At 38.4% G+C, this 23,814-nt stretch overlaps 1 protein-coding gene across 2 annotated transcripts; it reads right to left on the minus strand.

The window, feature by feature from the left end:
• Positions 1 to 964: 964 nt before the first annotated feature.
• Positions 965 to 23,007, minus strand: SARAF (store-operated calcium entry associated regulatory factor). Of its 2 annotated transcripts, none has more exons than XM_086703354.1 (6): positions 22,739 to 23,007; positions 12,569 to 12,747; positions 9,625 to 10,042; positions 7,619 to 7,748; positions 6,833 to 6,927; positions 965 to 4,373 (listed from the first exon to the last, which is right to left on the minus strand). In XM_086703354.1, the coding sequence occupies exons 1-6, from the start codon at positions 22,839 to 22,841 to the stop codon at positions 4,348 to 4,350; spliced, it is 951 nt and encodes a 316-aa protein (XP_086559480.1). In that variant the 5' UTR covers positions 22,842 to 23,007; the 3' UTR covers positions 965 to 4,347. The 2 variants fall into 2 exon arrangements, with proteins under 2 accessions (XP_086559480.1, XP_025788652.1); XM_025932867.2 differs by having other exon boundaries at positions 6,833 to 6,987; positions 22,739 to 23,006.
• Between the last annotated feature and the right edge of the window lie 807 nt (positions 23,008 to 23,814).

The following is a 23,814-nucleotide window of genomic DNA, read 5'->3' on the forward strand; positions in this document are numbered from 1 at the left end:
AGGATAAGATTCTGGGTTTGGTTTTCAGAAATCTCAGCCCTGTAGCTAAGGACGTAATGGTTTCTTTCAGAGAAAATACAAAAAGAAAGCTTTCAGGTCATTAATGTGAAGCTTCAGCTAGGAATTTGAAGCACTGAGCTCATCTTTTTCTTTTTCTACTTTGTCCAGCTCAGTTAGGAGCAACCAGCCAGTCCCCTTACACTCCATGTTAGACTAAAATGTCCTAAGGGATGGTCATCCAGAATCTTGCTTTTTATGTTACCAAAACGTGGTACTTTGTGTGTCTCCATTGCCACAACACTCCATGGACTACTAGTACCCTCTTGAACACTGGAAACAGTCATTAATGTCTTTCAATTAATCAGATTAGAGACTATATTCCAGAAAACCCAGAACCAATTTTCAAAACTCATCCTCAAGGTTCTGTTTGTTTAGAATCACTTCTGGGTTCAATCAGAGAAACAGAACCCGCAGCAGATGTATATGGAAGAGATGTATTAGAAGAAATTGGCTAACACGATTGTTAGGGCTAGTTAAGCAAGTCCAAAGTCCATAGCGTAAGCCATCAGGAAGGGCGGATGTTACCTCTTGAGCTGAACTGCTATCCACAGGAAGAATTTCTTCTTTCAGGAAATCTTAGTTCTGCTCCCAAGGCCTTTCAACGGATTGGATCAGGCCCACCCATATCCCCAAGGATAATCTCCTTTACTTAAAAATCAACTGATTGTACATGTTAATCACATCGACAAAGTATCCCCACAGCAACACCTTGAATAGTGTTTGAATAAGTGATAATTATAACCTAGCCAAGGTGACACATAAAACTCATCTTCACACCTTCTAAATCAGACACTCTGAGGGTAGGGCCAAGCAATCTGTATTTAAAGCCCTCTAGTGATTCTGATGCTTCTTCAAGTTTAAGAACCACTGGTTTAGAGAACAAATCAACAGGGAGGAACAGGAGTTGGGAGTCAACCACAATGTTTTATTACAATTAGCCAGTATCTGTTGCTTACAGTTAAAGAATCTTAGGAGATTCACCATACACACAAGGTCCTTAGTAGCAAACAGAAAATGACTCTACTAAATTGGGCAGAAAAGGAACTTATTAGCATTTATATTAAATAGCTCAAAAAACCCATGGGAAGGCTGGAAAACCAGGCTTAGGAAGAGGCAGGTTTTCAGACATGGGCATCCAGGCAGCACACAAACCAGCCAAGACATACCACAGCAATCATCCAGTTAATAGGGTCCCTGGGAAGTAGCACCAGACACTCACCAATACCTCCATGAAATCTTGAACTACCCTATCACTGCTGGGAATAGTCTCTTAATTGTCCTGAGGTCTTTGTGCCATTCTCTCCAAAGACCTGGAGGGAACATAGGACAGAAATATTGACAGAATTTAGTCACATGACCATGCCCTAGCTGCAAGGGGCAGGAAGAAGTAATTTTTGGCCCTCTTTCCTAAAGAGCTCAGAGTAGTAGAAAGATCTACACTTGAGATCATTACAATGAAATGTACTAAAATCAATGGTAAAAGTGTATATACAACATATTATGGAAGAACAGTAGATAAGTTTAACCCAGTATTGGAGGATAGGGGTCAGAATCTAAAAGATCAGAAGTTTCAGAGAGAAGCATTCATGAAACTACAGAAACACACCTAACTGGTTAAAATACCAGAAATCCTATCCTAACATCTGAAGTTCTGCTGAACCCTCATGTGAGGAAAACTGTAAAGCCCCCTTTCACCTCTCCTTTCTCCTTTTCATGCCCACCCAAGCAGGTCCACCAAGCTCCCAACTTCAGTACCTTTCTTTCCCTTGGTGCCATCCCCTACTGTGGGCCATCAACACACTAAAGAGACCCAGTTAGTTGTACTGTCTTTTATTCTGTCTTAGATTTGGTGGCGATACCTCAGAATCTTTTCCACAAATAACAAAGATGTGTAAACATACAACAATAAAGGAGAAGCACCCTAGTGCGGGTTGGGGGCTGAGGATCTTGAGCCCTATATGCCCAGTTTCTTTCCCCTCTTTCCCTCCAAGCAGTCTTTGAAAGAGCCTCAAAGAAAACCACCCCTCGTGGGGCGCCTGGGTGGCTCAGTTTGTTAAGTGTCTGACTCTTGATTTTAGCTCAGGTCATGATCTCAAGGTTCATGAGTTCAACCTTGCATCGGGCTCCATGCTGACAGCACGAGCCTGCCTGAGATTCTCTCTCCCTCTCTGCCCCTCCTCTGCTCTCTCAAAATAAACTTAAAAAGGACTTTTTTTTAATAATAATAAGAAGAACATCCCTCGTGCTGAGAGTAATCTAAAGTCACCAATTTAGTCAACTACATTCACTCATCATTTTCTTAAAATTCCAATGACCTGAAATAATGTATCCAAAAATTGAAATTGGGCCTGAAACTAACATAACATTGTGTGGCAACTGTATTTCAATTAAAAAAAAAAAAAATCACGGCGCCTGGGTGGCTCAATCAGCGTCCAACTTTAACTTGGGTCGCGATCTCACGGGAATTGCTCAGAACCTGGAGCCTGCTTCGGATTCTGTGTCTCCCTCTCTCTCTGCCCCTCCCCTGCTTGCGTCCTGTCTCTCTCTCTCTCAAAAATAAACATTAAAAAAATTGTTTTTAAATCACTTGGTTAAAAAAAAGTAAATTTAGGGGCGCCTGGGTGGCGCAGTCGGTTAAGCGTCCGACTTCAGCCAGGTCACGATCTCGCGGTCCGTGAGTTCGAGCCCCGCGTCGGGCTCTGGGCTGATGGCTCAGAGCCTGGAGCCTGTTTCCGATTCTGTGTCTCCCGCTCTCTCTGTCCCTCCCCCGTTCATGCTCTGTCTCTCTCTGTCCCAAAAATAAATAAACGTTGAAAAAAAAAAAATTAAAAAAAAAAAAGTAAATTTAATATGCAGATCACTATCACTGGGACAATCCACAGCAGTTTTAAATTAACAACTTTCTTTTTACTTTGCTCTCCAAGTAAAACATACCTGGATTCAAGATTATAGGCCCCTGTAGCAAAAGGTAAATTAAAACCCAAAACACTAAGCAACTGGGGAAAAAGGCAATAAGCTGGATTTTCTTTTATTCCATCTCCCTTTACTGAGAAGAAATGGGGTAAGGATTTAGCGCAATATACTTAAATAAAAACTGTTTCTTGTGTGACATGAATTAAGATTTCTACCAAGTTTTACTGATGAGAGGGCAGTTCTGTTCACAATACTCTTTCAACTGGCCCCTAAATCACATTTTAAAGAATAAACACAGCTTTGTTTTTAAATGATTCCTAAGAGGTAAAAATGGGACTCTCGGGTTGCAGAGTTTAACTGAGACAAATGGTGCAATCTTTGAGAGTTGAGAGACTTGGAGATTTCTTTTTTTTTTTTTTTAAGTCATTTTTTAGCAGAGGCCTCCTTCCACACCATGTCTGAATTCCTTTTTTGAAAACACCAAGTGACTGGAAGCTAAGGCAAGACTCCCAGGGGAAATTAGGGAGACCCCTTTTCCTTTGGGAAGAAGGATAAAAAAAAAAGTTAATACCAATTTGTGTCAAGGCTGGTAGAAAGAATAAAAATTAAACCCTTTGTTTTTACTTTTCCTGTCATTTTAATGTAAGACTGAAACAGACTGCTACAATATTGGAGATTCACAGAGAACGGCATGCTTCTGCTATTAAAAGACCTTTGCTGAAACAGTTAAACTTTACTTCCTAAGAAATGAATATGGAGGTTTCAAGCATTTTTGTCAGCACAACATCATTCACAACAACTTTCTACTCATTTTCTACCTTTTCCCAAAAAAGGTCATTCTCACTTATTAGAACCCCACCACCACTGAAGGGTTCAAAGCTCCTGAGCTCAAAAGTGATCAGAACACAGATAAGTATAATTGGTAGTCCAAAGCTTGGTTTAAATGTTATCAGAGCAAACACCAAACAGTAAATACCAAATAGATTGTTATCGTTTGTATGAAGTAATGAAGCATATACTAAAACCACTTAAGATTGACGTTTTATGTATGCAGGATCTAATGGTAAGAAAGCCTCAGTCTTAATGGCATCACAGGTTTTAGAAACTAAATACATTTTCAGCTTTCCATGGTAATCATCACTCTCAGAAACCATAAAACACAACTGCATATTACACTAGCATACAGTTCTCTACATAAGCATTTTCTCATATATCAAGTAACAACACACAAAGCAATACAGGACAAAAAAAACTACAGAACTTTTGCATATTCCCCTTTCCCCAGTTGTTAGCAGGTAGCACTTTTTTTTTTTAAGAAACTGATGAAAAGTCAGAAATTTTGCATCCAACGTTTGACTTCAACTTTTTACTTTCTTATCGTCTTCTGGTACCACCATATCCTAAAATGAGAAGAGTAAAATTTGTATTCATTTTCAAAACTGCACTGGCATTGTTTATCAAATTACAACAGTAACACATCTATTGTTAACAAATGAGTAAGAGAGATGGGAGGGAGGGAGTGGGGAGCAGGGCTATGCAGACAATGCTTCGCCCCCCCATAACAGCTCTCCTAGTTGGTCATCCAGACATCAAGGCTGCTGCAAATCACTTGTAGTAGGGAAACAAAAGAAGATGTGTTCCATGATTAAGGCAACGTGAGCAATTAAGGCAACGTGAGCAATTAAGGCAACGTGGTATGGGCAATACTTAAAACCTAAGCCAAAAAGCAGAGAAGCCTATGGAGCCAGCCACGCCCTGCCACCTGTCACCACACCGGCGACAAACAGAAATAACATGGGGGCAAGTTTCAGGCTCTCAATAGTAAACGTTAACTTCATTACCCCCACACACAGCTAACGGGTTAGATGACAAGTGTTCCCACCTGGAAAGTCCATTTTTTTTCAGGTTTTCCTTAAGATTATTTAATGTTTGATGATTTTCTTCATATAAGTCCCATACACTTCTAGTTGATATTTATGGGTTTTTTTTACATTTTTTGTTTCCAATAAGAATGAGTGTTCTATTATTGTGTTTTGGCCTATGTAAGCTATATTTTTATATATCCTCCCAATCACTACCTCTCCTTTTTTCTCCCCAAAAATAACTACCACCTTAACATTAACTCCATAGGTTAGCTTTGCTTGTTTTTAAACATGTATATTTATAAAATATGAATGTTGTAATCATATTTATATACAGTCCTTTGTGTCTGGCTTCTTTCTTTTCTTTTTATATTTGGAAGAGCTATCCACATTATTGCATACAGCTGTATATTCACTCGCCCTGTTACACAGCATTCCATCGTATGGACATAACTCCATTTATTCAACCAGTTCACTGCTCTTGGATACGTGGATTTCTTCCACTTGGAGGCTACTAGGAGTAAATATGCAGGGTGCCTGAGTGGCTCAGTTGGTTATGAAATCCAACTCTGGATTTCAGCTCAGGTCATGATCTCACAATCATGAGATCTAGCTCCATGCTAGGCATGGACCCTGCTAAGGATTCTCTTCCTCTCTCTCTGACCTTCCCCTTCTTGAGTGCATGTGCACACACATACGCACTCTCTTTCTCAAAAAAAAAAAGAAAAAAGAAAGAAAAAAGGATTAAAGATGCTATGAGCATTCTCATACTTATCTTTCAGTGTATGAATGTGTGCATTTCTGTTGCTATACGTCTGAGAGTGAAATTGCTGGGGCTAGAGTATGCTCATGGTTTTTCAAAGTGATTGTATCAATTTATATTCACACCAGTACTATGAGAAATTCACTGTTACACTTCAAAACATATTTAAATGCAGTTTTCTGTCAATATCAAGAATTCATCTCTCTTCTAGAACTTCCCCCTGCTGAAGATGAATCCAATCCACAGCAATCTACTTCATGACCCATTACCTCCCATTCTCTGCTAATTAGCTAGATGTTTAAAAACAAATAGTTATTTTTTTACTTTTTATATTATATCCTTGATTTTTACAAAATTTCTTAACAATAGAAATAAACATTACCACCATACTTCAATTAATACATTTTTATTGAGTTTTGCTGAATATTCAGTATATAGAAAATCTCATTTTAGAATTTAAGAAGAACTCTAGAGGTCACAGAATTAAACACATGTAGAAACCAATGCTCAGGAAGGTTGAAGGTCAAGCCCTGGTTGGTTAATGTTGGAAGTGAGTCTAAACCAAATCCCTACTTGATTTTTAAAGAATGTTTAGAGGTGAGAGGAAAGAATGAATCTAAACTATATTCTCTCTCAGCTAACTGTGCTATTAATATTTCTGATGGGTATGCCAAATAAAACTATGATTACTAATACACAGTTATCTTTTTTAATGTATTTTTTAAGTTTATTTATTTATTTTTAAATTTTTTTCATGTTTATTTATTTTTGAGAGAAAGAGACAGAGCATAAGCAGGAGAAAGGGCAGAGTGAGAGAGGGAGACACAGAATCTGAAGCCAGCTCTAGGCTCCAAGCTGTCAGCACAGAGCCCGCCCCACACAGGGTTCGAACCCACGAACTGTGAGATCATGACCTGAGGCGAAGTCAGACACTTAACTGCTTAACCGACTGAGCCACCCGGGCGCCCTTATTTATTTATTTTTGAAGGGGGCAGTGGGGAGCAGAGAGAGAGGGAAAGACAGAATCCCAAGCAGGCTCAGTGCTATAAGTGCAGAGCCCGATGCGGGGCTCGAATTCACAAACCACGAGATCAGGACCTGAGCTGAAATCAAGAGTCGGACACTTAACTGAGTGAGCCCCCCAGGTGCCCTCAGTTCATCATCTTCCTAAGTTCCAAAACTACTTCTATACTCTACTGCCACAAGATACGAAGCTCCATGTTTTCGCTCTCACCTGATGCTGTTCTGGTTCTCGTCTCTGAGCTTGCATATGCCGAATAGCTACCCGAGGCTCCACGAAGTGGCGAGTAGGCACGGCTATTCCACATGCTGGAGGACGAAGGAGGAGGAGATGGGTAATACCACGAGTCAGAAAAGGGTGTGGCTGCTCTATGAAGACATAAAAGCGTGTCAGGCATTTTCTTGTGACCAGTTTTAAATATTCTGTTGCTAAACTCTTGGAAAAAAAATCTTTATCAAGTGTTTTTCCTCAGTGTTCTGGTATAACATGAAATAGATACTATTTTGTTTCTCTGATATTGTATGGTCATTGCCATGGTGGGGGGGGGGGGCAGAGAGTGACAGGGAGAAGAGACTCTTTCAGAAGTCACAGTCAGATAAATCTAAAATTAAGCTACCAATAATACTGAAGACATCCCAAAATCTGGCTCCAAGCCCTGTCCAGCCTTGTTTCTATCATTCCCTACCAAACCTGACTGCTAACTGTTCCTCAAGCACGATGTTCTTTCCTATCTTCTCATTTTCTCAGATGTTAAGTAAACAGTCTTTTTCCTATCTCATAGTATCTATAAGGATGACATCGGAAGAAGACACAATGAAAGAAAGTAGCATATACAGTATTGATGAAAGCCCATATAGCAGAGACTCTGATTTAATATGGTAATGTCACCATTATTTATTTTCCTCAACAAAACCAAATCTACTCCAACTGCAAGTAAAACAAAGAAGCTTCCAAAGAAAAGTGGAATTTAAGAGCAAGTGTGATCAATGCAAAGCCTACCGATTGCTGCCAAACAAATATCCTAGTATTCCTCCAGTTCCCAAGCCAGTCCAGAACCCAGGTCCTGAATTGTCATATCCTTGTTGTCCTGTGAAAGCACTGCCAAAACCAGAAGTTGCACCAGGTGGTCCTAGAAATAAAAATGATTTATTATATACCCTCACGTAAACAAAACATGACCTACAACACCAAAAATAACATGACATTTCAATTACTTCACCTGTACTGTCTATTGCTAATACTCAGCCCTCAACTCATAAACAAGTTGTATTCAAAAAGTATATTCATAAAATACCGATTTATAACTAAGGAGTGCCTTTCCCATAGACGCAGAAAAAAGGGATGGATCTTAGAAGGGAGGAGGGTCCCCTTCTGAAAAGTCATATTTGCCCTGCTCAAGATCAGCTACTGCAAGACAACCCCACTTGTCGGAGGTCCTTCCTTTCTGCATTATGAACATCTATGAAAGCTTCATGTGATAGCTGTACTTGGGTGCCTGATGCAGGAATCCAAGTGGAGACAGCAAAGATATTTGTATTGATTGGGAAGTCAGGTCTTAAACCAAAAAAGCATCCTCTGCTCAGAGGAAGTTTTTTTTAAATTGATGTATAACATACATAGAGGAAAGTGTGCTAATCTCACTTGTATAGCATAAGAAATTTGTACATATGTACCCATGCATGTAACCACAACCCACATCAACAAAACATTTCTAGCACCCCAAAAGGCTCCCTCATGACAATTCCCAATAGATACCCACCCACATCAGAGATAGTATTACCCCGACTTCTCTCACTATACTTTGGTCTTACCCATTCCTGAACCTCTAAATGTAATCATTTACTAGGTACTCGTCTGTGTCTGGCACATCATTATGTCTGTGAGAGGCAACCCCTACTATTGCACACATCTGGTTTTGTTTTTGTTTTTGTTTTTTAAAACCAATCTACAGTATTCCATTGTGTGAAAATAACCACAATTTGTCCCATTCTTATGTTTATGGACATTCTTTTTCCAGTTTTTGGCTATTGTGAATAAAACTGTTATAAATATTCCGTGCGTATCTTTTTTTGTACAAATGCATGCATTTCCCTTAGGTATGTATCAAGGAATGTAGCTGCTGGGTCATAGGGGAGGTGAATGTTTGATTTTAGACAGTGACAGTTTTCCAAAGTGTTTTCTATTTTAACTCCTACCATCAAGTTGCAGTTGCCATTACTTGATACTGTGCCTTTTTAATGTTAGCTCTTATGGTGGTTACACGGTGGTTAATAATGAACTCAATGTGGTTTTAATTTGCATTTTCTTGAAGACTAATGATGCTAAGCACCTTTTCATATTGTTACTAGACATCTGGATATCTTCTTTTATTATAAAATGGCTGTTCAACTCTCTTGTCCATTTTAAAAATTGGATTGTCTGCCTTTCCTGAGACTTGTGAGAGAGTTCTTTACATATTCTAGATACACACCGTTTGTTGGAAATAATGTTTTACAAATATTTTCTCCCAGCCTGTGGCTTGCCTTTTCACTCTGTAATGTTGTCTTTTGATGGCTAAATGTTCTCAATTTAAATAAAGTCGAATTTATCCATCTTGTCTTTCTGGCTGGAACTTTTTGTATTCAAAGACATTTTTGCCCATCCCATGGTCGTGACAAATATTTTCATGGTTTCTGGAAACCTATGTTTTACCTTTTATACTGAGATCTATATTTAATGAATAGATTTTTGTGTATGGTATGAGATGGAGTTCAAGGTAAATGCTTATTGCCAAATCTGATCAAGTTCTTCTGATTAAGATGATTTATAATTTAACCATGCCACCTTAAAATAGTGGTTGCAATTATCTTTACACAGAAAAATAGGTAAAAAGTTGAAAAAGTAAAATATGAGAACACAAGTCTGCTTTGGTCTCCCAATGCCACTATGTTTCTATTTCAGAAACCAGCACGAGATTCACTACCTCACATCTACCCTACTTATTGCCATTACCTAGGGAAACATACCTGTGAAGTCAGACTTAAAGCCTGCGGGAGGGGGTCCTGCAGAGTTGGTGAATCTCTGGTAACGATGGGAATACGGAGGATACTCAGAATATGGGGGAGGAGAATCTTGACCATCACTAAGGAACAATTTATAAACTCCAAAAGCAATAGCAAGTAGTACTATGACGGTAATCAATCCACTGATGCCACAGGAATCTGAGGAATACAGCTTGTTATAATAATCAGAGAAAGAGTTAAAGCCATAGTTTTTTCCAGACTCTTTCAGTTTCTTCAGGCCAAGTTCTGTGTAATCTAAATTATACTCCAAGCCACAGGAACCTCTTAGTACATATTGGTCTTCAGAGGATTCATAGCCTTCACAGCTCACTACAGTTTTTCCAAATTTATACGCAATATCTAAATCAGTCTTACATTCCCACTGTGAAGAAAAACAGAAATAGATGAGAATCAAATTTTTTTTAATAAATACTATTTGGGTCATACAGTTGTCTCAATAAGGCAAAATGAAGTTGGGGAATGATAAACAAAATTCAGAACAATGAGTACTTCGGTGTTGGGGAGAAGGCAACCTACAGGGTTTAAAGCTAGGTAGGAGGTACCTGAGTGTGCATTTTATTACTATTCCTTATTCCTTACATATACACCTGAGGAATTCTTTTGTACATATTAAGTATACCACAATTTATGAACGTTAAGCAAAATTTTAAATGTCAACTTTTGCTACTGTAGTTCAAGATGTTTACTTTAAAAATAGGGGTTCTTGGGGCACCTGGGTGGCTTAGTCAGTTGAGCACCCAACTCTTGGATTCCAGCTCAGGTCATATCTTGCAGTTTGTGGGTTCAAATCCTGTGCAGAGACCCATGCAGAGCCTGTTTGGGATTCTCTCTCTCTCTCTGCCCATTCCCTGCTCATTCCCTCTCTCTCCCCTCAAAATAAATAAATAAAAACTTTTAAAAAAAATAATAAAAATAGAGGTTCTTTAAAGGTTAGGGCTCAAAAATCAGCATCATCCATGAATATCTGGTAACTACGTATAGCATCAGAAATAGTACATAACCTTGTGAAAAAAACTTTCTATACAGGGGAGCTTGGATGGCTCAGTCACTTAAGCGTCCAACTTTGGCTCAGGTCATGATCTCACAGTTCGTGAGTTCGAGTTCTGTGTCAGACTCTGTGCTGACAGCTCAGAGCCTGGAGCCTGCTTCAGACTCTCTGTCTCCCTCTCTCTATGCTCCTACCCCATTCAAACTCTTGTTTCTCTCAAATAAACATTAAAAAAAAATTTTTTTTAAACCTTCTACACAAATCTTATAATAGACAGACTAACACAGACTAACTTTTCAGGGTCCAATCCTGTAAGTAATCTCTTAAAAAACATTTTTTGGGGCATCTGGATGGCTCAGTCGGTTGAGTGTGTGGCTTCAGCTCGGGTCATGATCTCACAGTTGGTGAGTTCAAGCCCCGCGTCAGGCTCTGTGCTGACAGCTCGGAGCCTGGAGCCTGCTTCAGATTCTGTGTCTCCCTCTCTCTCTCTGCCCCTCCCCAGCTTGCACTCTATCTCTCTCTTTCTCTCTCAAAAATAAATAAACATTAAAAAAAATTTTTTTAAACATCTTTTTTAAGTAATCTCTATGCCCAGCATAGAGATTTTTAAGCAATCTCTATGCCCAGCCTATGTTCAGAACCCCAAGATCAAGAATCACATGCTCTGCCACCTGAGGCAGTCAGGCAACGCATCTCTTAAATTTTAAGATATTTAGAAAAATGCAAAAAGAGTTCACACTAGCCTTAAATATTTCCACCTTAAAAAAAAAGTCTAAATTTAGTTTAAATTCTGTAATTATATATTGGGCTAAATAGGTAATATGCTTCTTTTAACAACATTTAAAGAGACACAAACTAAAATAGATCTGATTTGTTTTTCTGCCTTTCTGTAAGTTTTTGGCCAAATTATCTTCCTCTCTCAAATTTCAGATAAGCTGTTTTATTTGTTATAACACCTTTATTGAGATACAACTCATATACTATACATTCACCCATTTTGATGGTTTTTAGTACATTTGTAGTTGTGCAACCATCGCCACAATCAATTTTAGCATGTTTTCAACACTGCAAAAAGAAATCTCATATTCATTAGCAGTCACTCCTTATTTCCTCCCAAATTTTCCAGCCCTGGGCAACTACCAATCTGTCTTTATGGATTTCCCTATCCTGGACATTTCATATGAATGTCTGATCAGACAATATGTAACTGGCTTCTTTCACCTAGCATCAAGTTTTCACGTATATTGTAGCATGTATCTGTACTTTATTCTTTTTTATGGCTTAGTAATATTCTATTGTATGGCTATACCACATTTTGTTTATTCACTCATCAATGACGGACATTTAGGATGTTTCTACTTTTTGGCTATTATGAATAATACTGCTACAAACATTTATGTACACATTTTTGTGTGGATACATGTTTTTAATTCTTTTGAGTATATACCTAGAAGTAGAATGATTGGGGCATTTGGTAACTCTATGTTTAACCTTTTGAGTGCCTGGCAGTTTTCTAAAGCACCTGCAGCATTTTACATTCCTAATCGTCTACAATTCCTGATCATATTAACGTCATTTCTCAAAAGTAGGTTGGTATTTTTTGAGGAATGACAGTAAAATGATAACCAGCAGAGATTCTCTGTCCCCACCCCAAGTGTATAAAGTTTTGGACATTTACTAATGTCTTAGAAGAAATTTATGGATGAAAATTACAATGAATATTTCCAGGCTTTAAAATCAGTTTTCTTTGGAGGATGTTCTTCCAGAAAATAACTGATTTATATTTATATATTTAACTTGAGATTTTTTACATGAACTTCCCCAAAATACTGAATAATATCCCAATAAATACTTGACTAAAAATTCCAACTAGACTGCCATCAACATAATAAATATTACCTGTACATCATAACCATCCCAACCTTTGTTCTGACACTGTATGACTTTTGGGGTATAAGAATCACATCCAGCTGTGCCTCCAACACATTTCAACTGTGGGATCGGATCCAGCCTACGGGAAGTGGTATAGCGGTCGTGGTGGAGGGTAAGAGCTTTTACATCCCGCAATAATATTCTGTCTGAAACAGGAAGAATACAGATGAACAGGTAGTAAATATCCTGTCAAACATAGAAAGGGTCATCCTAATAAAATTCATGTCACAGGAAATACTTTCGAAAGTACGTGGGTATAGAATTCTAGATTGTCACTCAAGCAAGAGGGTGGAATTTTCAGATATCTGAAAAGTTTCAAAATATATACCTTGTAGGTATCAATTCTTAGTAAGACAATGAAAGATATTCACCACCAAGAGAAAAAAATAAAACAAAGAGAAAGACATAAAACCCAGAGGACTAAAGAAAAAGTAATGGCATACAAAGGGACAAAGGAAATCCCAAGGAGAACGAGGAATGAAGACAGCAATATGACAACCATGACCAGGCAGAGGGCAGCAAGTCCACACTGGAAGAGTACTGCTCAAAAGCCAGACAGAAGGGCTGCCAGGAAAATTCCCTGCTGCTATCATACCATCTCTTTTAAACCTAAGGAAACAATGTCCAGGTGGGCCTGGCTTTGGTTTTTATCTGTATTTGGTCTGTCTTGACCTCAAGCTGATCAAGTTCCTCCTCTTCCCCACCATGTCCTGCTAACTGGGCTCAGTTGAGGACACTCATGTCACCCCACAGAAGCACTCTGGCTTTAACCTATTCCTGAGTGCAACAGATAGACCATGGGAAACTTAGAAGTAAAAGACCGAGAACAACCTACTCCTTCTGACCGTATTTCTGCCCAATGTTCAGTATCGGACCACTACAGTCTTTGACAGATACCTTAATTATAGTGAGTCCTATGTTTCCCATGATTTTCCCCAGTGATAACTCCAGAAGGGGCGCTTAAAATCTCAGGAAACCTGAAGCCAGAGACCTTTTTTTTACACCGGTAAGAAATGAGCTAGTCAGTTTTTCATAAACTTTTAGGGTTTTACCACATACATGAGTAGAAAAACTGGAGTTAAAAAAAGTAACCAGGGGCGCCTGGGTGGCGCAGTCGGTTAAGCGTCCGACTTCAGCCAGGTCACGATCTCACGGTCCGGGAGTTCGAGCCCCGCGTCAGGCTCTGTGCTGATAGCTCGGAGCCTGGAGCCTGTTTCCGATTCGGTGTCTCCCTCTCTCTCTGCCCCTCCCCCGTTCATGCTCTGTCTCTCTCTGTCCCAAAAATAAATAAACGTTGAAAAAAAATTAAAAAAAAAAAAAAAAGTAATCATTCAAAAATCAGGAAAGTAACTACCTCCAGGAAAGGAAATGTGCTTAGAAAGGATCATGAAGAATTCTTTCTTTCTCTTAACTGATTAACAACCTAGTAAGTACTTTTTTCTTGCTTACCCAGACACAGATACAGGAGTTGTTTTGATTTTTGTTAGTTTATTTTTATAAAAACTGAAAACATACAGCCCACATTATTCTTCACATGGTTTTTCCACTTAACCAGACATCATGGACATTCCCTCATATCAGCAGATACAGATCTTATTTATACTTATTTACCAAAAAAAGAACTTAATAAATGTGACTAAGCTGAGATTTATCAGCCACACTCTCTCACCAAAATGCAATAAAATTAGAAATACAATGACATAGTGGCGCCTGGGTAGCTCAGTCGGTTGGGTGTGCAACTCTTTGATTTCTGCCCAGGTCATTATCTCACAGTTAGTGGGACACAGCCCTGAGTCAGGCTCCGTACTGACAGTATGGAGTCTGCTTGGGATCTCTCTCTCTCTCTCTCTCTCTCTCTCTCTCTCTCTCTCTCTCACTCTCTCTCTCTGCACCCCTCCCCACTAGTGCATGCATGCATGTGCTCTGTCTCAAAATAGATAAACTTTTAAAAAAAAGAAATATAATAACATAAAATACATATTAACATATAAAATCAATATGAAAAGACAGCTGAAAACCAGTAACAAGAAAGGAAATTTAAACTATATATACTGAAATATATTATTAAATCTATAGTAATATAAACAGTATAGTATTGGCACATGATTAGAAAAATTAATCATTGGACACCATGGACAAAAGTTAACCAACGATGGCTAAAAACTTACACCATAAAACATACAACAAAAAAAATACTGTACAAAAGCACAACAGAGTATGTTTATGATCATTAAGACACCAAAAGCAAAAGACTGACCAGCAAGATAAAGACTGCAATTGATCAAGTTATATTCAATCTATGAAAATCCAAAGTCCATAATAATGCTCAAAAAGAATGCAAAAAACTCATTTATCACTAAAAGTTTCTACCTACCTCCTTTCCCCTGAAAATTGGTAATTAAAGATTAAAAATTAAATTTCTATTCTGACTTTCCACCAGGAACTGTAATCTGAAATAGCCTCAGGTGATAATGGAAATCTCAACCTTATTGAAGAATGACAGCTAATAAATGCAGATGAAATGACAGAATTAGAAAAAAAAATCATCATTTTATAACCCCTAAAGAAACAGATTCAGACAAGGATTTATTGGTTTTAAAATCATTAAAAGACCAGATATTGGTATGGTGCTAGAGTGCTTTCTGGAAAAATATAACTTCACAAGGGAGAAATAACGCCACTTTTAATCCACTAGTAATCTTAGCATCAATAATGGTAGAACAAATTGATATTAAAGAATCTACTATGATGTAATCCCTGAAAGTATTTAACATGAATTTTATCAATCCTTAGGAGTTAACATTCAGCCTACAAGAAATACAAGGAAGAAAAAAAGTAAGCTAAAACAATGCCACGAAAAAACAGAATCTAGAAGGTAGGATATTCTAAAGGACAACAGGCCCAAGCCCTTCACCAAAGCAGCAGCATAAAAAAAAGGATTTCTACATTTAAAAAGACTTAAAGAAGAATACAGTCAAATGTGATGCACAGACCTGGATTGGGTCTTGGTTTGAACCAACTAGTTTAGACATTTTGGGCACAAATGTGATATCTGAATATGGAATAGATAATTAGTTGACATTAAAAATTTAAGATTGGGGCGCCTGGGTGGCGCAGTCGGTTAAGCGTCCGACTTCAACCAGGTCACGATCTCACGGTCCGTGAGTTCGAGCCCCGCGTCAGGCTCTGGGCTGATGGCTCAGAGCCTGGAGCCTGTTTCCGATTCTGTGTCTCCCTCTCTCTCTGCCCCTTGCCCGTTCAAGCTCTGTCTCTCTCTGTCCCAAAAATAAAATAAACGTTGAAAAAAAAAATTTTTTTAATTAAAAAAAAAAAAAAAATTTAAGATTAATTTTGCCAGGGGTAATGTTATTTTTACCTTGTGGGGAAAAGTTCCTTTTTTAAAAAGGGGAAGAGTATATTGAAGAATTAGTGGTGGCCTGTCATGATGCCTAAAATTACATGGAAATATTCCAACCTTAAATATGGAATTGAAAGGAAACAAGGAATATACAAAGATTGATTAACTTGCCATCAAAATTTAAAATATCTTTCCCAGGGGTGCCTGGGTGGCTCAGTTGGTTAAGGGTCCAACTTCATTCAGCTCAGGTCATGACCACCCAGTTTGTGGTTCGGGCCTCTTCAGGCTCGGTGCTGACAGCTCAGAGCCTGGAGCCTGTTTTGGATTCTGTGTTTCCCAATCTCTCTGCCCCTCCTTGGCTCATGCTCTGTCTGTCTGTCTCTCTCTCTCTCTCTCCCTCTCTCTCAAAAATAAATAAAACATTAAAAAACTAAAAGACATAGAGATAGATATAAATAAATAGATCTTTCCCAGAATTCCTCCAATAGTCGGACTAGAATGACTTAGTATCAAGTAATTCTAGTAAAATAAGTATTTGGCTTTTCTAGTATTTACATGGAGGTAGACAAGGAGAAGGTAGACAACAGCTTCTGATTAATCGTCCAATAGTGTCTATCGCACTTGGTACACACAGGAAAACAAGTAACATTTTATTTAGAGTTTCTGGACCTACAAAATCCAAGAAAACTTCCCAAAAGACAATCATGTTATAATAAGAGAATTTGATAAAACAGCTAGATATTTTATCAATTACCAAAAGTCAACAGGTTTTTCTTTAAGTATAATACTCAATTAGAAATGAAAATGGGAAGCCTAGGAGTGCCTGGGTGGCTCAGTCAGTTAAGTGTCCAACTTCAGCTCAGGTCACGATCTCACGGTTTGTAGGTTCGAGCCCCACATCCGGCTCTGTGCTGACAGCTCAGAGCCTGGAGCCTGCTTCAGATTCTGTGTCTCCCTCTCTCTCTGCCTCTCCCCCACTCACACTGTCTCTCCCTCTCTCAAAAATAAACATTAAAAAAATATATTTTTAAATAAAAAAAAGAAAATGAGAAGCCTATCTGAAATTAGTGCCAAGCTACATACATACATAAAATATCTGGAAATAAATTTAGGATCAATATGTGATCTATATATTTTTTTAAATGCATATATAATAAGACCTAATACACTTCCAAACAGGAACCCAATTGGGATTTTTGGAACTGGGAAGAAATATGTTAAAGGTCCTATGAAAAAACTAACATCTATAAATAGCCAAAAAATGTTTAAAAAAGAATTGCTTTACCAGATAATAAACTTACTGTAAAATTACTATAGGGGTGCCTGGGTGGCTAAGTTGGTTAAGCGTCCGACTTCAACTCAGGTCATGATCTCTCAGTTCATGAGTTCGAGCCCTATATCGGGTCCTGTATGGACAGCACAGAGCCTGGAGGCTGCTTCAGATTCTGTGTCTCCCTATCTCTCTCTGCCCCTCCTCTGCTTGTGTCCTCTCTCTCTTTCAAAAATAAATAAATAAATAAACATTTAAAAGTATATAAAATAATATAATATAATAATATATAATAAATTATTATTTATATTAATTTATATATTGATTTAATATATTTATATTATATTTAATATATTTCTATTAAATTTATATTTATATTATTTAATATTATAGTATTAATATATTATTTAATAAATTTATATTATATTTATATTATATTTAATATATTTATATTAAATTGATATGTTTATATTTCTATTATTTAATATTATATTGTTGATATATTATTTAATAAATATATATTATATTTATATTATATTTAATATACTTATATTAAATTATGTATTAATTTAATATATCTATAAAATTATATTATTAAAATAATGTTAAATGATATTAATTTAATATTAATATTAATGATATATAGATAAATATTAATAAATTTTAATAAATAATATTAATTTAATGTTAATGTTAAATAATACTAATTTAATAAATATTAAAAATAATATTAATTTAATATATTATATTATATTTAATATATTTATATTAAATTTATATGTTTATATTTCTATTATTTATTATATTATTAATATTATATTGTTTAATATATATATTTATATTATATTTAATATATTATATTAAATTATATATTAATATACTTATATTAAATTTATAATATTATTAAAAATAATATAATAAAAGATAGTATGGGGGTGTCTGGGTGGCTCAGTCGGTTAAGCGTCCAACTTCAGCTTAGGTCATGATGTCACAGTTCATGAGTTCGGGCCCTGTGTCAGGCTCTGTGCTGACAGCTCAGAGCCTGGAGCCTGCTTCAGTTTCTGTGTCTCTCTCTGCCCCTCCCCTGCTTGTGCTCTGTCCCTCTCTCTCTCTCTCTCTCAAAAATAAATAAACATTAAAAAAAAATTTTTTTTTTTAAAAAGATAGTATGAAGGTGTACCTGGGTGGCTCAGTCTTCAGACTCTTCAGGGTGGTGCTATCGAGCTTTGCCTGAGGCTCCACACTGGGTGTGGAGCCTGCTTAAGATTCTCTCCCCCCTTCTGCCCCTCCACCACGTGCATGTGTACTCGCTCGCTCTCTCAAAAAAAAAAAAGATAGTATGGAATTGGAACAGAAACAGGCAAGGGAACTACGAAACAAAAGAAAGTCTAGAAATTAATCCAGACAGGGGTGCCTGGGTGACTCAGTCGGTTAAGTGCCCGACTTCAGCTCAGGTCATGATCTCATGGTTGGTGAGTTAGAGCCCCGCATTGGGCTCTATGCTGACAGCTCAGAGCCTGGAGCCTGCTTCGGATCTGTGTCTCAGCCTCTCTCTGCCCCTCCTCCACTCGCGCTCTGTCTCCCTCAAAAATGAATAAACATTAAAAAAATTTTTTTTAGAAATAAATCTAGATATACATGGGAATTCAATATAAGGTAAAGTGGGCTTTTTAATTTAGTAAAAAAAAAAAAGGGGGGGCCTTCCTTAATAAACGACACCAACATAACTATGCAGCTAGAAGAAACTCCACCTACAGCTGTATAAAAACTTAATTCCATATGGACTAAAGACCTAAAATTTCCAAGAATTATATTAAAATAAAATATGCTATGTGCTATATTAACCCCAAACTATTACCTCATACATTAAAACTATAACAATGAAATTACTGAATGGTTTGAAAAGTCATACGGTGGGGCACCTGGGTGACCCAATCGGTTGAGCATCAGACTCTTGATTTCCACCCAGGTCATGATCCCAGGGTAGTGGGATCAAGCCCTGCGTCAGGCTCTTTGCTGAGCATGGAGCCTGCTTGAGATTCTCTCTCTTTCCCTCTGCCCTTCTCCCCTACTGGCACATGTGCTGTCTCCAAAATAAAAAAATTAAAAAAATTTTAAAAAGTTACAAGATAAACTAAATAACAGAAAAAATAAAACAAAATAAATAACAGGAATAACAATAACTTGAAATTATTGTAGCAGGGTTGAGATAAGCAAAGAACACCAAACTAAATTCCCATCACCAACTTGCTATATGACTTTGGCCAAGTCACTTAATTTATCTGTACAGAAATTTCCTCACTTGTTTACAACAATAGAATACCAACTTTAAAATTGGTCATGAATCTTAGATTTATCAACCTTAAAATAGACGGCGAAGCTTAGATATGATCTACTATCATTATCCAGCAGAGTACCTGACACATAACAGATGATCGGGTACAATAAATATTTTTGAGATGTTTAAGGAGCTATATACACATGGGGTATCATTACCATAACCCTACAGCATCTTTCCTCCCTAGACATCCTAAAGCTCACTAGGTTTTGTGGCCCTAAAAATTCCTATGTTGAAGCCCTAATCCCAATGTCACAATATTGAAGGCAGGGCCTTTGGGAAGTGATTAGTTTTAGATGAGGGCTTGAGGATGAAGTCCCTCATGATAGGATTAGACCCTTATAAGAAGAGAAAAAGACCACAGCCCTCTCTTTCTCTGCCACAACAACAAAACAGCCATCTGCAAACCAAGAAACCAAACACCAAACATGCTGGCACCCTGATCTTCGACTTCCCAGCCTCCAGAAAACAAGAAATAAATGCTTGTTGTTTAAGCAACCCAGTCATGGTATTTTGTTATACCACACCGAACTGGGACAAGGTCCAAGTACAAAAAGCTAATACCCATCCTCTACTAGTTATATCAGTCAACGGTCACAGGGAGTTCCCTGAAGTCCAGACTCACATCAAAATCCACTTACGGGTCTCAAATTTAAGATGAACAAAACCAAAGTCCCCCAAACATGCTTCTCTCACAATCTTCCACATCTCAGGAAATAGTAACTCCACACTCCTAGCCACTCAGGCAAAAACCTTGCCTTCTCTCACCCCTACTTCTAATCCATCAGAATATCATGTCAGCTCCACCTTCTAAATAGGTGAGAATGCAACCAGTCTCACCAACTCCACTGCCTCTCCTCTGGCCAAACCATCACTACTCTTGGAACTCACTGTACCAGCAGCCTCTTCACTGGCCTCCCAGCTTCCCTGGACCTCCTACAGTCTGTTCTCCACAGAGTGGACAGAATGAGCCTTTAAAATACAATTCACAGCAGGTCATTTATGCCTCCTCTCCCTTCAGGTTTCTGATCAAATGTCACCTTAACAGTGGCTTCTTCCCTGACCAATGCATATTTTAAAAATTCCACTTCTGGGCGCCTGGGTGGCGTAGTCAGTTAAGCGTCCGACTTCAGCCAGGTCACGATCTCGCGGTCCGTGGGTTCGAGCCCCGCGTCAGGCTCTGGGCTGATGGCTCAGAGCCTGGAGCCTGTTTCCGATTCTGTGTCTCCCTCTCTCTCTGCCCCTCCCCCGTTCATGCTCTGTCTCTCTCTGTCCCAAAAATAAATAAACGTTGAAAAAAAAAAAAATAAAAAAAAAAAAATGTTTAAAAAAAAAAAAATTCCACTTCTACCTGCACACCCTATCTTCCTTACCCTGTGTTATCATTGTCCATACCACTTTTCACCATATGACAAGCTACTTACCAGTCTGTTTACTGTCTATTTCTCCTCAATAGATGTAAACTCCTTGGGGTCAAGACACTCAGTTTTGTTAACTGCTATATTCCCAATGCCTAGAAAAGGGACTTAAATTAAAATAATTCCATAAAGAATTTTGAAAAGTCTTAGGTAATCTCTTTAGAATGGGTATACAATTTTTTCCAGACAAATTACTGCTCTATGTTAGCTAAAGACAAAGTAAGTGCATCCAAAGCCAAATATCTATATATATATATCTATATCTATAGATATATAGATATAGATATAGATATATATACACACACACACACACACAAAATGAGGGAGTGATTATTGCTTTACTAAAGGGCTTGATAAAACTTAACCCAATAAAATACTTTCATAAAACAATTCCTCAAAGTAAACTTAAGGTAAAATAGAATTTATAAATATCAATTGTGTTTACTCTGCAAAATATTTTGGTGCTTTTTGTTCCAGAACAATAGTGTATACAGTAGGTAGACTAAGATTTCCAAGAAGCAGTTCACCATTAATTTAAATTTGGTCCCCTTTTTTTTTTTTAATTCCCCAGATTCTTCATCTGAAAACTTTTTTTTACTTAAGAACTGAAGTTCAACTAATGTTTCAATCCAGTTTTTAAATTATAATTCTGACCAAAGTGTGATCTTTAGATACAACTTTCCAGAAATACATAAGGAAATTACATGGACATTTAAACCCAACATGACTTTTATTACTAATAAAACATCCACATTCAAAGATCCACACTCAAAGTCAAGCACCTTCTCTCTCATTGTAGCATTTAGGAATCAAATAGGAAATTACAGAAATAAATCTGTTGCTTAAGAAACATAGGCATTTCCTATCGCCTAAGTCACAAATGCAATATTGACACTTTTAATGCTGTAACATCTTCATTCCCCAAACCAAAAATGATGTTTTAACTGTTTAAAAATTATTCCTTACATAATTACAATTTAACAGCATGCATCATTAAATGGAAATCTGTATGTTTATGTATAAATTACCCGGAATATTACTTATCCCACAAAAATTCTTCAGAAAATTCTAAAAACATAGTAATTTTAAAAAAAAAGTCCTTTCTCAGAAAGTATTTATCATATACCATGACACACAAAAAATAATGTTTTTTAAATTCTAGTGTTCGGTGAAAAACAATGGGAAAAGCTGACGTAACGAAATGAACTTCACTGTAGTGGTCAGATTAAGAAGCATGAGTTCCGCTCACATGTCTGTGATTCTGCTAACCTACCTGCAAGGTTTACATCCCTGTCCACTAAGTGTGACTCACAGACTGCCGGTGCTGTAGCAACTGTCAGCCACAGCAACAGGCAGCCATGACAACAGGCAGCGAAGATTACATCAGACAGTCGTAACAACAAAGCAAAATGAGCAAGTGAGTATCGAGCTTTCCAGTTAAATCTTAGAGATGAGGGCTGTTGTCCGAGGAAGGAGAAGGTAGACAAATTCTGGGAGTCCAGGAAAGGGAGAAAGAAGATCTTTAAATATAGAGTCGTCCCGCCCCGCCCACTCCCCAACTGTCCCCATCAGTCCCACAGGACTTCTGGGAAAAGCAAAGAGGCCAGGTAGGACGCAGACGACTAGGAAAGAAGATGGAAATGAGAAATTAGAATAGAATGGCCCAAATGGCGGCGAACGGAAATGGTCGCCCGCTGGGCCTCTGAACGCTAGGTGAATTCAACAGAAAGGGGCGGGTGAGGACAGCACTCACCAGGGTCGTTCCAGGCGAGGGCAGGGCCAGTGATCAGCAGAAGCAAGAGGAAGCTGAGAAGGAGAGAGCGTCCAGTAGCTTCTGGCCCGCCGGCTGCGGCCATGGCTCCGGTGAAAAAAGCGGACGGCTGCCAGGCGCTCGCGGGCCGGAACCCTGGCTGCGGAACTTGCCGCTACGCGACAACACCCAGCACCTGGGACGGTGGCGAAGAGAAGGTCTGCAGAGCCGCAGCGAAGGTCCGTGCGCAAGTGTTACGTCACTGCCACTGCGTCGCGCGTTGGAACAAGCGTGGACGCCGCGGGCCCCGCCCCTAAAGCTTAAAGCGGCTGGGGGCGGGGCCAAGGGAAGGACGGACCATCCGGGGGCGGGGCCTGGGCGGGGCGCCGGATGTTGTGGGCGGAACCGAAATTTGGGCCCCTCCCTGTTGCGCTTGATCTGCGGCTCAGAATGGTTCCGCGCGAAAGTGCAGTGGTTAGAGAGATTGAAACCAACGCGAAATCTTAGAAGTGTAGTTAGGTTATGCATTTCCGAAACCTTCATAAGCTCCCTGAGGGAAGTGACTGTGCATTAGAAAACTTTTTGTCCTCAGCACCTAACATGGAGCCTGGCATATGACTCGCGTCCGACTACTGTTTGCGAAGATTGGAGTGAAAGGTAGCATGGAAATATGTTGTGTGGTTCAGAAGCTCAGGACCTCTACCTATTTTCTTGTACGTGGAGGCAGTAGGAATTTACAGAATATCAGGAGAAGAAACTACCACCTAAAGAACCAGTCAGAGAAAACAGTTCTAAGAGTGCTGGAGCATTATCTTTGAGGTCTGACAGGCCTGGGTTTCTCTCATTCATTCATTCATTCATTCATTCAACAAATGCCAGGCACTGTTTTCGGCATGGAGGATATGGGCAAAGTCCCAGTATTCATGGACCTTACACTGAAGTGGGATAGGACAAACAACATTAAATAATTGGTAAACAAAGATAATAGTGATAAATGCATTGGTTAAAGTAACACAGGATATTACAATAGAGACTGGGAGGTGACTTTAGGGAGGCATTTTCTTGCTGAGGAAGTGATT

This window comes from Puma concolor, chromosome B1 (assembly GCF_028749965.1).
Source record: "Puma concolor isolate L17-30 chromosome B1, mPumCon1.1.hap2, whole genome shotgun sequence".
Classification (NCBI taxonomy): Eukaryota; Metazoa; Chordata; class Mammalia; order Carnivora; family Felidae; genus Puma; species Puma concolor.

Coding starts and splice junctions, on each gene's coding strand:
- SARAF (XM_025932867.2), bottom strand. CDS start 22,841: ATGGCCGCAGCCGGCGGGCCAGAAGCTACTGGACGCTCTCTCCTTCTC. Junction 7,749..9,624: donor CTTTAAGTCTGACTTCACAG/GTATGTTTCCCT, acceptor TTTTATTTCTAG/GACCACCTGGTGCAACTTCT. Junction 6,988..7,618: donor TATTTGTTTGGCAGCAATCG/GTAGGCTTTGCA, acceptor ATGTCTTCATAG/AGCAGCCACACCCTTTTCTG.